Raw genomic sequence first — 16,918 nt, 5'->3', positions numbered from 1 at the left:
ATTTTAGTCTTTTCAAACGGAAAATCTTGGAGAAAAATATCTCATGATGCACTAATGGTACCTTGAAAAGATAGAAGAGTTCTTTATTGACCAAATCGAGTACAAAATCTAGCAATATTACTGAAGTATTTTAATGAACTTGAGACAACTATAAAAGGAATATGATACCTAAATCAACCGGTTCATAGAGATTCAATTTTGAAGATAGGCGATGAACGAACTTGATTTTTGTAGTCTACTGATATTCTACTAATAACAGTTTATTAACGTAACTTTTAAACACATATTTCAGGGTTTCTATAGCTACAAAATCCCTCCAGTTACTTTGAGTATGAATCTTAATGGATTAATAAAAGAAAATTCTCTAAAGTTCCAGTTGCATACATCTTACATCATTATTATCATATAGGAATTAAGAATTCTGGCCACAAGACCCAGAACAGAGACCAAGGGTTCCGGTCTGTCCCTAAGTGCAACTGGAATGAAATCCCTCTCGTTTTAATATGAAGTAAAAGTTAAGTTTTCAAGGAGATGGAAGATATGAAGTATAGTAGGATGCTAATAAATGAGTCAAGCTGGGGGATGAAAGGATACTGCAAAGACCTTTAAGTAATGCCTTCTTGTCTACAGTGCGTCGCTAGAGGTGCACAGACAGCCATGCACCCCCCCCCCCCTTCCCACCACATAATTGTTGTCAGAAAAGTTACATATAAGCAAAACTATCATCCTTTTATTAAAAAAACCCCCATTAGATACTTATCAATATTTAATGTTGGAAATATCATATACAGAATATCTATAGCAATTTCTTGCAAGAATTTTTAAAAACATATCGAGCATAACCTACGTGATTAATTGGGTCATGATTTAATTATTTTTTTAGGTGTTTTTAAGCGTTACACAATACATAATGTAGACAATTATTATTGTTATTATTATCATTGTAAATTACAAAAGTAACAGAAAACAGCAAATGTGACAAGCTGCATCCCATTCCTTATCTGATAAATTAACAAATCATATGATATGGCCTTTCCTAATTCAATAACTAATATCGCAATTTTGAAATATTCGTCCATTGTTTAGGCAGTATATAAAAATGCATTATGAAGTCGTGAAACTTTCCATTGACTTCGTTCATATTTATTCCCGTAAAATTAAAGACAAACTGCCTTTTATAAAAGGATGTCATTCACTAGTTCAGAAACTAGCGTAAACACCAATTTCAACATTCAAGCAATTCCATAATTACCTTCCGCCAAACACCGTAAGGCCCGAGGCGATCACGAGGTGCACTCCAGCTACATTTTTTTAAAAGGGATGCACTGAGGCCATCTATTGGCATATAGGAGAAACTCTAATCATGTGATTATTCAAACGCGATACTATTGTGCTTGAATTAATAAATGCATAATAAAATTTTGAATATAAAGAAATTTGATTACCATAGGAACAAAAGTTATGTTAATTAGTTATTCATATCTAACTAAGAGACATTCGAAAGTAAATTTGAAAGTTAACCAAGGAAATCACGACGACAGATCTGGTAATGAACCATATGCCTGGAACTGTGGGTGGAGAAACATCCAGAAATACCAACAAAATTATAATATTCTACCGATATTAATGTACAATAAAAAGCTATTCTGAAAGTACGCCAATAGGCAAATAAGTTTACAAAAAGTTCATAGTTTTAATCTTGTTCAAGACAACATAAGGTATAATTTCTATACATTTCATCTACTCCATAATTGTGTAAAGGTTTATACACCTTCCTACGGGGGTTACACAGTCTAAACACTGCGATTCTTTTAAGATTCTGACCTGTCACGTGCTAAATAAATTAATTGGAAAAAACAAACAATTGATGTTTGTTTTAAGTCATTTAATGAGGCGTTTAACAGCAGCGTAAGTTTTATACATCTCATATATCTTTGGTGACATTGGCCAGGACATACTATTCCTAGTGTTTACAAAACTTATAACCTAAAAGAATAAAAACTTAGATTAAGATACAAATGACAATGTTCTTGTAAAATTTCTAATAACTAAATAACGAATTTCATTCTGAGACAGTTTTGTAATACAAGTATTACGTTAGAGTGTATGGACATTTGGTAGATTTAATGTGAGGAAAATCAAGGAGTCTATTCAATTAATGAATGTCATGGTGAAAATACGAAGTGGAATGGCCAAAGCCGAATGTATTTATAGCTTTGTATAGCTTTTTTGTAACTGAATTTCAAGTAAACTTATAGAGGTAGCCTTTCTTTCCAAATATAACGTTATATTATGATGATTGATATCTGTAGCGGAGCCTGTTTTTAGTTTTTTTTTTTTTTCGTTTATGATTAGGAGGTTCCCGCTGGATTTAAAAGTTACGTTCCAATAATATGGAATGTCTTGTGATTTTAGAAAACTTATTATATGCTTAATGCATACAGTTTTTATTCTATTGGTATTATAATTCTTATTTTATTATTAGCGAAATAACAAAATCTACTAGACTTTAATCAGAATTAAACCGAAAGAGACTGCTATGTGGCCACTGAAAATCGGGCATACCAACTTTTAAAACGTTGGAGTTACGGAAACGTCAATCAGTGTGTCACACCATTTGCTATCTTTCGAACCGGAAAGACTAAACTATCATAACTATTTTTCCTTCTTCGATTCAAGCTAAGAATAATGAATCATTCGCTTGTGATGAAATGTTACTGTTTCCTGGTATGTTGATAATCCTTCTTCGTGCAGGCGTTACAATAAGTGTTACCAGAATTAGCGATGTGAGTTTGTTGAAAAATATTAATTTTATTCCAAATGCTTCACGATTAGGCAACAATTTTACACAGACTGATTCTGTTTTGATGAATTAATCATATTCATTGGCACATGAATTATTTGTGGTCTTAGTAAAAAATTGATAACATAGTTTCTGTTTTTGCGACATTTTTGTTTTCATAACTGCTGTTTTAGGGATGTCCTTTTTTCACAATTTTAAAGGGTGTCCTACTTAGATTACTTAAAATGTCATTTTACTTAGGATTTCTTGTGTAGAGTAATGCCCATTTTTGTGTTATTAGTAATGGGAATATTGTTTTCCTTACCACTTTTAATACATGAAGTTCCAGATTTGATTATCAGTTATCTGGCATCCTGACATCTAAGGTGAAGTTCCAGAAAAGACCTTTTAATCCAACTAAGTAATCCAGTTCTTCATAAACCTGACCTATGGTTTCGATTAAAGTTTATCAGGAAGTTTATATTACATCTTAAATGACAGAAGCAATGTTTTCATCCTACTTTCTATATATATTTCTTCTTCACTGATCTGATAAAAACCATATATTACTACACAATGACCACCTACTCGGTAGCTTTAAGCCCCCGTAGCTAATTCACCAGTGTACAACTTTTACACTTGTATCTTCAAGATTATATACCAGGACCAACTATTCTTTGCCTGGTTCTAGCTGGGATGGAGAGGGGCCTTGGGCGCTGATCCTATTTATATATGGTCAGTCTCTAGAGGGTTGTCCTGCTTGGGTATTGTCACTTTCTCTTTCCTCTGTCGATCATGAGTGACCTTTGACCCTTTAAAATTATTATTATTATTACTATTATTATTATTATTATTATTATTATTATTATAAAAATATGCTGATGATGATTATTATTATTATTATCATTATTATTATTATTATTATTATTGAGAACTTTATGCTTACAAAGGTAGGACTACATTTCTGCTATATTTCCTCATCATTACTATTCATAAGAAAGTTTCCTTTCGTTTCTATCTACTTGAAACTCATAGCTATACATACTACTGTATTGCGTTTGGGTATAGGTATAGAGACAGTACATTGCTCGTTGCGTAAGTTATCTTTGGTGAGGGATTTAAAACGATAGCTTTTGTCTTTTATCTATATCGTTAACTTATCTAGGCCGCCTTCCGGCCGCTTATCAGAAGTGTTTGCTCTTCGCCGCCATGACATTCCGTCGAAATTGCTGTTCTTTACGAAAAATTGTGAGAAAGAATTATCAAAAACATGCATATAGATCATCTCCTCCTACGCCTATTGTAGCAAAGGGCCTCGGTTAGATATGGCTAGTCGTCTCTATATTTAGCTTTTAAATCAACATTTCTCCATTCATCATTTATTTCGCATTTCATAGTCCTAAGCCATGTAGGCTTGGTCTTCCAACTCTTCTAGTGCCTATTGACGCAAAGGGCCTCTGTTAGATTTCGCCAGTCGCCTCTATCTTGAGCTTTTAAAACAATACTTCTCAATTCATCATCTCCGACTTCGCGCTTCATAGTCCTCTGCTATTTAGGCCTGGGTCTTCCGACTCTTCTAGTGCCTATTGACGTAAAGTACCTCGGTTAGATTTCACCAGCCGTCTCTATTTGGAGCTTTTAAATCAGTGCTTCTCCATTCATCATCTCCTACTTCACGTTTCATAGTCCTCAGCTATGTAGCCCTGGTCTTCCAGCTCGTTTAGTGCCTATTGGCGTAAAGGGCCTCGGTTAGATTTCACCAGTCGTCTCTATCTTTAGCTTTTAAATCAATACTTCTCCATTCATCATCTCCTACTTCGCTTTTCATAGTCCTCAGCTATGTAGGCCTGGTTTTCCAGCTCGTTTATTGCCTATTGACGTAAAGGGCCTCGGTTAGATTTCACCAGTCGTCTCTATCTTGAGCTTTTAAATCAGTACTTCTCCATTCATCATCTCCTACTTCGCGCTTCATAGTCCTCTGCTATTTAGGCCTGGGTCTTCCGACTCTTCTAGTGCCTATTGACGTAAAGTACCTCGGTTAGATTTCACCAGCCGTCTCTATTTGGAGCTTTTAAATCAATGCTTCTCCATTCATTATCTCCTACTTCACGTTTCATAGTCCTCAGCTATGTAGGCCTTGTCTTCCAGCTCGTTTAGTGCCTATTGACGTAAAGGGCCTCGGTTAGATTTCGCTAGTCATCTCTATCTTGAGCTTTCAAATTACTACTTCTCCATCCATCATCTCCTACTTCGCGCTTCATAGTCCTCTGCTATTTAAGCCTGGGTCTTCCGACTCTTTTAGTGCCTTGTGGATCCCAGCTGAACGTTTGGTGAACTAATCTCTTTTGGGAAGTGCGAAGACCGTGCCCAAACCATCTCCATCTACCCCTCATCATTTTTTTTTTTTTTGCATGTAATTGGATAATAAAACATTAATAAAACATATAGTAAAATTACTAACATTCTAAAAAACTGGAAATTTCAGTGAAAATCATTTCGCATATAATTATTTTTTTACTTATAAAAATTCTGATAAACTATTTGCAAAAAAGAGATAACATCAGATATTTAAATCCGAATTAGAGATAAATTTTATGTTAAAGTTATGTTCTTAATAGCAATATATCAACAATTCATTCATTCAAATGGCATCACACCACGAAAGGTCATAGACGGAATATTTTCTTACGTCATAAATTTATTAAATCGTTAGATTATGAATCGGTTCTAAAAAGAAATTCTGATACAAAAATTATCTGAAATAACATTAGAATATATATTATTATTTCAATGTGTCTTTATGGCCATATTCATTCACAGAGTCTTTCAGTTTACAATTTCGATTACACATTTGTTCCTGATATCATGATTTTTCAGGAGAAATTTACAAAAATTATTCTAAATCATACCGCATATAAAAAATTCATATCAAACTTTGTTTTTACCAAAAAAATATTCTTAACTAACAATCTTTCAATCGTAATTTTTTTTTTCTAGAACAGTATGTGTTTCGCCAACAAACACTATAGAAACGTATTTATTTCTCAACTAGATATCTAAATTATTATTATTATTATTACTAGTTAAGCTACAACCCTAGCTGGAAAAGCAAGATGCTATAAGCCCAAGGGCTCCAACAGGGAAAAATAGCCCAGTAAGGAAAGGAAATATGGAAATAAATAAACGATATAAGAAGTAATGAAAATTGAAATAAAATATTTAAAAAACACTAACATTAAAACAGATATTTAATTTATGAACCATAAAAGGACTTATGCAAGCCTGTTCAACATGAAAACATTTCCAGTTTGAACTTTTGCCATTCGAATTAACTAATAAAGATATCCTAAAACCATTTTTATCCTATTGGATTATTTCCTAAATTCCCGTTATAAACTATGTGGTAAAATCGTCAATGTTACCAATATCACTTACGTAATGGGCAACGCCAAATCATTTTATCTAAGAGATAAAACTATTGTTAACAGTGATTCCGCTCTATTAAGTACACACCCACATTAAAACTCATTTACGCACTTTTTAATTATCTAAATTCGCTAATTTACATTTTTTGTTTTATTTACATCAAATATGTATAAACACTGACGTCACATAGAAACCCCGTTATCAGTATAGTCAACAAGGTCCAACTTAGCCACTGAAAAGCATTTGAATCAGGATATAAATATTACTAAATAAGGCAAACAATAATTTGCCCGATAGCAATGCCAACCTTGTGACGTGGGCTGGTATAAAAGGGGTATGCTAGGCGTCAACCTAGTAGACCGTTCATTGCTAGCAGAAGAGTGGACTGTCATTTTCTTCCTCCTATAAACGAATAACGTAAGTTTTTAATTGGTTTAATTTCTTGATACCAGGCATTAGTGTGGTGAAGGCTTACTGGAAACACCCCTGCCTACTTTACTTGGACGGCTGTTTTTCCGGTCCTATACTGCAGGGGAACCTTACTCTCTACAGGACCTTACCATCCTTGAGAGCTAAGATTCGGGGGAGCTTATAGGTCTATCTGCTGAGTCATCAGCAGCCATTGCCTGGCCCTCCCTGGTCATAGCTCGGGTGGAGAGGAGGCTTGAGCACTGATCATATAATATATGGTTCGTCTCTAGGGCATTGCCATGCTTGCTAGGGCAATGTCACTGTCACTTGCCTCTGCCATTCATGAGCGACCTTTAAACCTTTAAAACCTCCAGCGTCATTTTATCTTGTTCGTTCAGTTAAAGGAGTTGCACAGTCGACATTATTTACCAGTTGATATGATTCCAATAACTCACTAAATGCTAAAGCATCAGGATTTTATGCGTCATCCATCCAAAGGTTGAAGTCTCCACAAATAACCAATTCATTTTTCTCCATGATAATCATCTCATTAACTTCACTGAATTCTTCAAAGAAGGGGTCCTGTCGGAATAGGGTTCGAGACCCTCTAAAGTTCGAGTGTTTCTTGTGGTGTCTGCAACCTCACCATCCTTGTGAGCAAAGGATGTGGGCTTTTGGGGAGATTATAGGGCTACCTGATGAATCATCAGCAGCCATTGCCTGTCCCTCCCTGGTCATAGCTTGAGTGGAGAGGGAGCTTGGGTACTGATCATGTGTGTATATGGTCAGTCTCTATGGCATTGTCCTGCTAGGGCATTGCCAATGTCCCTTACCTCTGCCATTAATGAGCTGCCTTTAAACCTTAAATTACAACAATTGAACTTGTTAAAATTGTTTATAATCAAGAAACCATTATGTGTTTGCAGGAAAACACAGATAAATGCAATAAGCTTAGATTTTTTAGCATTCATTCACTAGGATTTAGTCTTTATTTCAATTACATATTACCCGAAGCCTGCTCTATAACAAGAACCTAGTTTTTTCTTCTTCTAGAGACATACATACATGCATACAAACCTGCAGTAGGCCTATACTGTGAGAGGATAGAGGCTACCATTAATTCATTGTCGTAGCTAGTATTAAACTTGTTTCACTTCACTTCACTTCTACTCTCAGGTAGGCTTTCAGCCTGTCAGTGGAATCAGTTGTCTTCTCCACTCAATTCTGTTTTCAAAAATTCCCTCTCTTCTCAGCTGTTCAATTGTTGGCATGCTGTTCTTTGTCAAAATCTCTTCAATTCCATCCCTCCAGCGTTTACGTGGTCTACCTCTTGATCTCCTCCCACCAGGCGTCCAGTCCCATCTCTTCCTTGCAATTCTATTTCCATCCATTCTCATTAAATGTCCAAACCATCTCAGCTGTCCCTTCTTAATCTTGTTTATACATCAATAACTAACGAAGCCGGAATTGTAAAACCTATTAAGAAATTACGGCATTACCAAAAAAAAAGTTATTGATAATTCCTATCAAAGAAATATTTATATAATCCAAAACACATGGACAATTGAACTGAAAATCAGCAAATTATTTCTCAGAAAGTAGTCATAGAATTATAGGTCTTGGTGAAACAAAGTATATAAAAAATATTGTATTGACCAAAATAGGTAGAAAGTGATAATTTTCAATCTGTTTATAGTTGATTATTGGTGATAATAGTTGTAGGTCAACGCCTAGATCTCAGTTTCCATGAATACTTAAACTTGAAATAGAAATATAAAGTAAATACTTTACAGTGATTGTTACCAAAACTTGCAAATCAATAGGCATATGTAATAAGTTGAGTTATAATTTAAATATGAATAAGTGGATACAGAAAATTTGAAGATAATTTTGGGATAATATATAAGACTAGGTTTGGTATGTGATACTTCAAAAACATTATATTTTGTCATTTTATCACAACAAAACTAAATTTGACTCTTCAATCTGTTTGTTTTATCCTTGTGTCCTTTTCTATTTTTCGCACTATTCTACCATCTTCTACATCTTTTTTCTATGGAAACTAAACAAATTTATACTTTAATTTCAGATAAAAATATTTTGTAACTTTATCACAACTAAATTTGACTCTTCAATCTCTATTTCGATGTGCTTATATTTTATCATTGATTCCTTTTCTATTTTCCATCTATTCTACAACCTTCTACATATTTATTCTATGGAAAGTAAACAAAGTCTTACTTTAATTTCAGATAAAAATAAACAAAATAGAGATCATAAAAAATATCTAGTATGATATAGCTATTAAACCAAGCTCTTTATCTATCTTCCAGGAATATTTTTATAGTCCAGAATGTGTGACGACGAAGTAGCCGCCCTGGTCGTGGACAATGGATCTGGAATGTGCAAAGCTGGGTTCGCAGGGGATGACGCCCCCCGGGCCGTCTTCCCCTCCATCGTCGGGAGACCTCGCCATCAGGTAAGGCCTTTGAAAAACATTCTTTTTGCTATTAAGAAAATTGCTCCTCTGGTCAACTTAAATTATTTTTCCTTTTTAAAATTACCGGTAGAAATGTTATCCTAAGTACAATTGGCTTCATTAATTCCGGTACACTTCACGGGAAGCCAAGTAGGCGACGCTGCACCGGAATTAATGAAGCCAACTGTACATTTTTTTTGTAATTTTAACTGCTTATCCTTTCAATTACCATAATGAATGGTATTTTCATTATTGAAGACGGAGAAACTTTAGATTTTGGATAAATATATTCCGAATTATAAACGAATCTTTATTCTTCATCATTAAAACGAAACTTGAAGGATTAATATCCCTTTTAGAATAACAATATTACAGTTTAACAATAATTGCATTCTTGGCAACGGATCTGATTAATCAACTCAAAATCTCTAATAGAACTAATAGTTCATGATAATAAGCTTTCTATTTTACTGCCAAACAAGACGTCTGCTTTCAAATATTTGATTATCTAGTTGACAACTCTTCCTTTCTTCCGTCCCCCTTATCAAGTAGACCATAAGAAACAGCCTTTTTTATCAGCTTTCCGAATGTTCATCTCGGTCAAACGTATTCATCTTTGCTTTCTATCTAAATCTATTGCCACAATACACATTGTACTCGATATAGACATGGTTTAATTTAATTCACCAGCGTAACAAGCTTACAAGTGCCATTACATCTCCAGCCAACTTTTAACCATATTCCTTCCCACATTCACAAAAAAAAAAAAAATAACTTTTGCATTTTCACTTGTAATCAATACTTTCTACATACAACATTGGCCCTCATTCCATGGCTAAATTACTCAAATTATCCTGAAACACCTGACAAACTATGTACTATTTTTTTTTTTTTTTTAATGTTTCAGGGCGTAATGGTTGGAATGGGACAGAAGGACTCCTATGTGGGTGACGAAGCCCAGAGCAAGAGGGGCATCCTGACCCTCAAATACCCCATCGAACACGGAATCGTCTCCAACTGGGACGACATGGAGAAGATCTGGCATCACACTTTCTACAACGAACTCCGAGTTGCTCCAGAAGAACATCCAGTCCTCCTCACTGAGGCTCCTCTTAACCCTAAGGCCAACCGTGAAAAAATGACTCAAATCATGTTCGAAACCTTTAATACACCTGCCATGTACGTCTCCATCCAGGCCGTGCTTTCTCTGTACGCCTCTGGTCGTACCACAGGTATCGTCATGGACTCAGGCGATGGCGTCTCTCACACGGTGCCAATCTATGAAGGATACGCTCTGCCTCATGCCATCCTTCGTCTTGACCTCGCCGGTCGCGACCTCACCGATTACCTCATGAAGATCTTGACGGAACGAGGTTACACCTTCACCACAACAGCCGAGAGGGAAATCGTTCGGGACATCAAGGAAAAGCTCTGTTATGTTACCCTGGACTTCGATGAGGAAATGAACACAGCGGCTCAGACATCCTCACTCGAGAAGTCCTATGAACTTCCAGATGGTCAAGTAATTACCGTAGGAAACGAGAGATTCCGCTGTCCAGAGGCTCTCTTCCAGCCATCCTTCCTGGGTATGGAAAACAGTGGCATTCACGAAACGACCTACACCTCCATCATGAAGTGTGACGTCGACATCAGGAAGGACCTCTATTCGAACACTGTCCTTTCTGGAGGCACTACTATGTACCCAGGAATCGCCGACAGGATGCAGAAGGAGATGACGTCCTTGGCTCCTTCCACGATGAAGATCAAAATCATCGCTCCTCCCGAGAGGAAATACTCCGTGTGGATCGGTGGCTCCATCTTGGCTTCTCTCTCCACCTTCCAGCAGATGTGGATCAGCAAACAAGAGTACGACGAATCTGGTCCTTCCATTGTTCACAGAAAGTGCTTCTAAACATCAGAGATTACTCATTCCTATCTTCTAGACCTGTAATATTTGTTATTTATGAAAAAAAAAAAATTCTTAATGCATTGATATAAAATTGTTTTGGATGCGCACAGTCTATGATACGATCATTTCTTATAACAAGTAGCTTATTTATTGATATTTAACCAAATTCAACTATCTTATTTATTATAAGGTCAGTCATTTTAGTTATAGTTACTGGGTTATTAGATATTAAGCAGAGAATTTCCATCAAACGCATCAATATATTTACTGTCTAAATCCAAACAAAACATTAGAAAAAACTAATAAAATATTTTCTTGGGGTTTAATCCCGTCCCTAAACTATTCTCTTGAAGCTTCCCAGATTTTATTCTGTCGTCTGCAGCTAGTCAAATAATCTGATTACTTTAGGTACACTGTTAAAAATTTCCTGTAAATAAAAAATTTAAAAATCCTGAAATAAATGTTGCCAGTCATTTACCGTTTTAAAAACGTATATATTGACGTGAAGGAGTGATATTACGGTCACCAACCGTTAAAGATAATAACAAAGTGTGGGAAAAAATACGGTCACCTGTATTTTACTGGAATACGGCTGAGAACAGTATATTTTTACGGAGAATTTCCGATTAAAATTACGGTTTTTTTAACAGTATATGAATTACGTGGAACTTGGAATCTCTGAGACGTAATTCTTCTATTTTGTAAATGTATAATATCATTTAGATTAGGATTTTCGGTTATATGTATATAATGCATTATTCTTGATAAATATGTGACAACCATTATTTAATTGTCAAGCTCATGAGTTATGATGTTATTTAAACTAAAAGTAAAACCATATCAATGTTGTATAGTGCAGATAAAACAAGTTAATTAAAACTACTAACTAGTATATATATATATATATATATATATATATATATATATGTGTGTGTGTGTGTGTGTATGTGTGTGTGTGTATGTATGTATTATTTGAAATATAATAGAGAACTCTGATAATTCAAATTATTTTAATAAACCTCTAATGTTATGATTATTTTACCAAATTTCCATCTTTCAAAAAACATCCTCATTATATTCGCTGTTTTCTTAAATTTATCCTATTAAGAAATACCCACTGCTGTCTGTTCTTATCAATTTCACGAGAATTAGTCAGCGTTACGAAATATATGTTTGCTGTGTTTTGTCGATTATTTTGACAGGATACATTTTGACATATAGCCTGAGAAATGTTTTTGCTTTTATCTTACGTTATGATGTAAACAGTCATTTCCTGCCACTCCCTATCGCTGGGATCCTGACTTGTATATCGAAATGCACATCCGGATAAGTCAAGCCCTAGTGGACATCGCGTAAGTCGCTCTACCCAAGAGCAAAAGGAGTCTCCAAGGATGGACTATACAGTCTTTGAGACATCCAAAATCCTTGTAACTCCTTGTAACTCATGGAGTTAATGTATAAAACATTCATGAGACATCCAAAATCCTTGTAACTCCTTACAACTCATGAAGTTAATGTATAAAACATTCCTGAGGCATCCAAAAAAAATGTAACTCCTTGTAACACATGAAGTTAATGTATAAAACGTTCCTGGGACATCCAAAATCCTTGTAACTCCTTGTAACTCATGAAGTTAATGTATAAAACGTTCCTGAGACATCCAAAATCTTTGTAACTCCTTGTAACTCATGAAGTTAATGTATAAAACGTTCCTGAGACATTCAAAATCCTTGTAACTCCTTGTAACTCATGAAGTTAATGTATAAAACATTCCTGAGACATCTAAAATCCTTGTAACTCCTTGTAACTCATGAAGTTAATGTATAAAACATTCCTGAGACATCTAAAATCCTTGTAACTCCTTGTAACTCATGAAGTTAATGTATAAAACATTCCTGAGACATCCAAAATCCCTGTAACTCCTTGTAACTCGTTTAGTTAATGTATAAAACGTTCCTGAGACATCCAAAATCCTTTTAACTCCTTGTAACTCATGAAGTTAATGTATGAAACGTTCCTGAGACATCCAAAATCCTTGTAACTCCTTGTAACTCATGAAGTTACTGAATAAAACATTCCTATTATTTCATTTTGAAAATGCATAGTGGTCTAACAGCATGAATGCATGAATGAATAAATCATAGATAAATGAAAATGAATAAATTGTCATACTAAAATAAAGTCATAGTTATAGTAACTGAAATGTAGTGGCCTTAACTTTGGATTCACTGTTTGTAAGTTTAAAGGTCACTCATGAGGGGCATTCTTGAAAGGACAATTATCAAATATATAGAAAAGCTCTTGTGTAAATCAAATGATGCTGAGCCAGCAAGTGAAGTGTTCTGCTTACCAGATCCAGGCGGGAAGCATCTGGAATCAGACAGAAACCTCAACCTGAAACTGAAATTCCAGCCAACTGGGGCTGAAGCAAGAAAGGAGAGAGTTGCTTGCACCTGACGAAGGGAAAGATATAAGTTAGAGTTCTTGTGGTTGATACAAATCCTACTGCTTTGGCATGACCTGTTCGGCACTGTACAGCTACAGACAAATGCGAGATTCATAAGCAAATACAGCATTTATTACGTAGTTTTAATATATTTCAACTCTTATACCACAATTTCCATTCCGACTCAAAATCAGAATTAATAAAAAATTTATTTTCATTTTTGCATTATTATTATTATTATTATTATTACTTGCTAAGCTATAATCCTAGTTGGAAAAGCAGGATGCTAATAGCCCAGGGGCTCCAATAAGGAAAATAGCTCAGTGAGAAAATGAATCAAAGAAAAATAAAATATTTTAAGTAGAGCAACATTAACATAAATATCTCCTAGATGAACTAAAAAAAAACTTTAACATTACAACTATCAAGACTATTTTTTTCAAATCCTTAATAAATCGATATAACGTATATGGAAGCTTCAATTTTGGTGGACTTTCATTTTCATCATTCGGCTGCAATGAAAGTTTTTGATTATGAGCATTGCCTGAGCTTCTGTTGATTTTGAATAGTTACATCAACTGATACAAAAATACTTTAATGTTTAAAGTGTTTCCTCTCTAAAAGAACAAAATCAATAATCTATCGAAATAAGACGTTACTATGTCATTTTCCGAATTGTCCATTGCTCTTTTGGGTAATTGAATTAGCAAACAACTATTCGCTAACAGTTCACCTGAATGGAGTGTTCCTATTGGCTAAGTCAATCGAGAAGGAACGCCCCGAATGTTCCTATTGGCTAAGGCAATCTGGAAGCAAAGACCCAAATGTTCCTGAAAACTGGATTTAACCAGTATTTTACTCTAAAAAAGCCTCACGAAGGCCATCTATTGGTACTTTTAAAAAACATGGGAAAATTCAACAAATCACCAAAGAAACTATTGTACTCTTTCTTTGAAAATACATCAAAATTCTCTTATACGCATCCGTGAATATAAATACAAAGAAATCAAATAATATCTATATAATAAAAACACCAAAATCACAAGTATCATGACAGATATAAGAAATCTTTGAGGGTATTCTCGACTACCGTTCGGGCAAAATTGGGTTGACGTGGCAGAGGGGTTCAGAATTGCCAATATTCCAAGTGGAGAGAATATTCTATAATGGGGAGTCAATGGTATTTTGTATTCTATAATAATAAATAAAATATGTATATATTTAAATTATTATATCATCATCTTGCTAAAATGCCCATGAACAGATAATTTAGTAAGATTCCTCTTCTCATAAAGCCGAAAGGTTTGCCACCCCTGATCCCCCCATGGAGAGGGATGTAAACATTAGATTCTTTTAACTTTTTTAATGACAAAATTTCAAACAATAGAACGAATTGGTCCATGTCTAGTTAATACAATTGAAAATGGGTTTTATGTACATACATGGAGAGGGCTCATTCATAAAGGCTGTTGTTAGGATACGTAATTATTCAGAAACTCTTACATCTAAAAGAACTATCAGCAGACGACAATGGATCTTAAAGGAACGTGGTCAGGGTACCAATTGCGGACCAAACCAAGAAAATTATAAACATGGTTTATTATCCAGGATGCAGATATCATTTTAAACATGATTGAAGTAAATTCCTTCATCAGTTATATTTTGGTTTTCAATTTGTATAAGTATTGTAAGAATTACTGGTTTATATTTCTTAATATATCTTGGATTTCTTAAGGTTGGCTATCCTGGTAGTCAGTAACCTTCCGTTTTGAACACAGCATTTTCCTTTTAAATTTGGATTTTTGATGAGACAGAACTCATGATTTTAAAGCCCTAATGATATATCTAAAGATTATGGAAGTATTGTTATAATTCTCTCAAAAAATATGAACAAATCATCACAGCTAAAAGAATTGATGGCAGTCGGGACTTCTTTCATGAAAAAACTATTGTGTAATACTTTCACAAAACCGTAAAAAAAAAATCCCGGGACAAATTTATGTCGGATATTGTAAAATCTAAACAAAAACTATTATCTTTCAAAAATCAAATTGCAATCGTGAAGTATGTTAAGCTTTAATTGAAAGTTTAAAGGAAATTTTAAACATCAGTTCTGGTGTTACTGATGAGAAGGAAGTCCAAGCCGAAGGGGTTCCAGGTTGTCCAACATAAACATTAGATAATTTACGTCGTCATAAACAAATAAACGTTAATTATGATTTAGGATTCTATCTCCAATCACAAAAAAAATCCTTTAATTAAGATATGTCTTGATCTTGAGTAGTGCCATAGCCTCTGTACCATGGTCTTCCACTGTCTTGGGTTAGAGTTCTCTTTCTTGAGGGTACCCTAGGGAACACTATTCTACCTAATCTCTCTTCCGGTTGTTTTGTTAAAGTTTTTATAGTTTATATAGGAAATGTTTGTTTTAATGTTGTTACTGTCCTTGAAATATTTTATTTTTCCTTGTTTCCTTGCCTCACTGGGCTATTTTCCCTGTTGGGACCCCTTGGCTTATAGCATCCTGCTTTTCCAACTAAGGTTGTAAATTAATAATAATAATAATGATATTAAAATAAATGGCAAGGGTGATGACAATGAAAATAGTAAAATGATATTACTAATTATATGATACATATCAAAAACTCTCTCTCTCTCTCTCTCTCTCTCTCTCTCTCTCTCTCTCTCTCTCTCTCTCTCTCTCTCTCTCTCTCTTACATTAAGAAAAGACACCAAGTGATAATAATTCGATATCAAAATACTGAAAAAAATGAAGTTTCTTAATGTGACGATTTCATACGTCCTTCGACTATTTGATTAAAGGGAAATATTATTTGTTTTCAAATACCCAAACTATGCACTAGGTGGATTTTCTACAATTACAGAACATTGTACAGCAGATTAATTGCTTCATGCAGGTGTAGAACCCTGCACTACATCCATTTTTGGATGCACACTTAATGAGGCTCATTATTTTTTTGGAGTGGCATCTGTCTTTGAAGACTATACTGTGGTTACAGGGTTGATCTCTTTACTTCCCAACCACATTCTGGAGGGCTAATTTTTGGCTGGGATGCAAAACCTGCAGGTTTCCATAGTGCCACTTTATAATGAGGACATTGGCAGTGTGCTTCAAAGCTATCCATGGTTGCTGGAAGATTGCATAACTTTGGAGCAACATTCTACTTCCCTGCGATTTTCCATCTGAAGATCTCTGCGCACAATATATTAAGAGCTGTTATTATTTCATGGTTTTACAGAATGCATGTGAACTGTAGAAATGATTTTTCTATCTCTTCGTTAGGGGCACTTAAGTTGTATAATTTCATATCACCGAGCATTTTCATCTTTTTAAAGGTTGTTGCCTTACCTTCACCAGTAAAGAAAGAAACTGTGTCACATCCAGTAAGTGCATGAGCAGCAAGAATATTTATCATGATGTCTTTATGCACTAATTCTTCCTTT

At 34.6% G+C, this 16,918-nt stretch overlaps 1 protein-coding gene across 1 annotated transcript; it reads left to right on the top strand.

Moving 5' to 3' along the window:
* Positions 1-6,579: 6,579 nt before the first annotated feature.
* On the top strand, positions 6,580-11,553 carry LOC137639943 (actin-3-like). The gene is made up of 3 exons (XM_068372250.1): positions 6,580-6,625; positions 8,953-9,098; positions 10,006-11,553. Exons 2-3 carry the CDS (start codon positions 8,973-8,975, stop codon positions 11,008-11,010), a joined length of 1,131 nt encoding a protein of 376 aa, XP_068228351.1. The 5' UTR covers positions 6,580-6,625; positions 8,953-8,972; the 3' UTR covers positions 11,011-11,553.
* Positions 11,554-16,918: the final 5,365 nt, after the last annotated feature.

Source organism: Palaemon carinicauda, chromosome 4, assembly GCF_036898095.1.
Source record: "Palaemon carinicauda isolate YSFRI2023 chromosome 4, ASM3689809v2, whole genome shotgun sequence".
In the NCBI taxonomy this organism is placed as follows: domain Eukaryota; kingdom Metazoa; phylum Arthropoda; class Malacostraca; order Decapoda; family Palaemonidae; genus Palaemon; species Palaemon carinicauda.
Note: the sequence above shows the minus strand (reverse complement) of the source record. Positions and strands in the feature narration are given on the sequence as shown.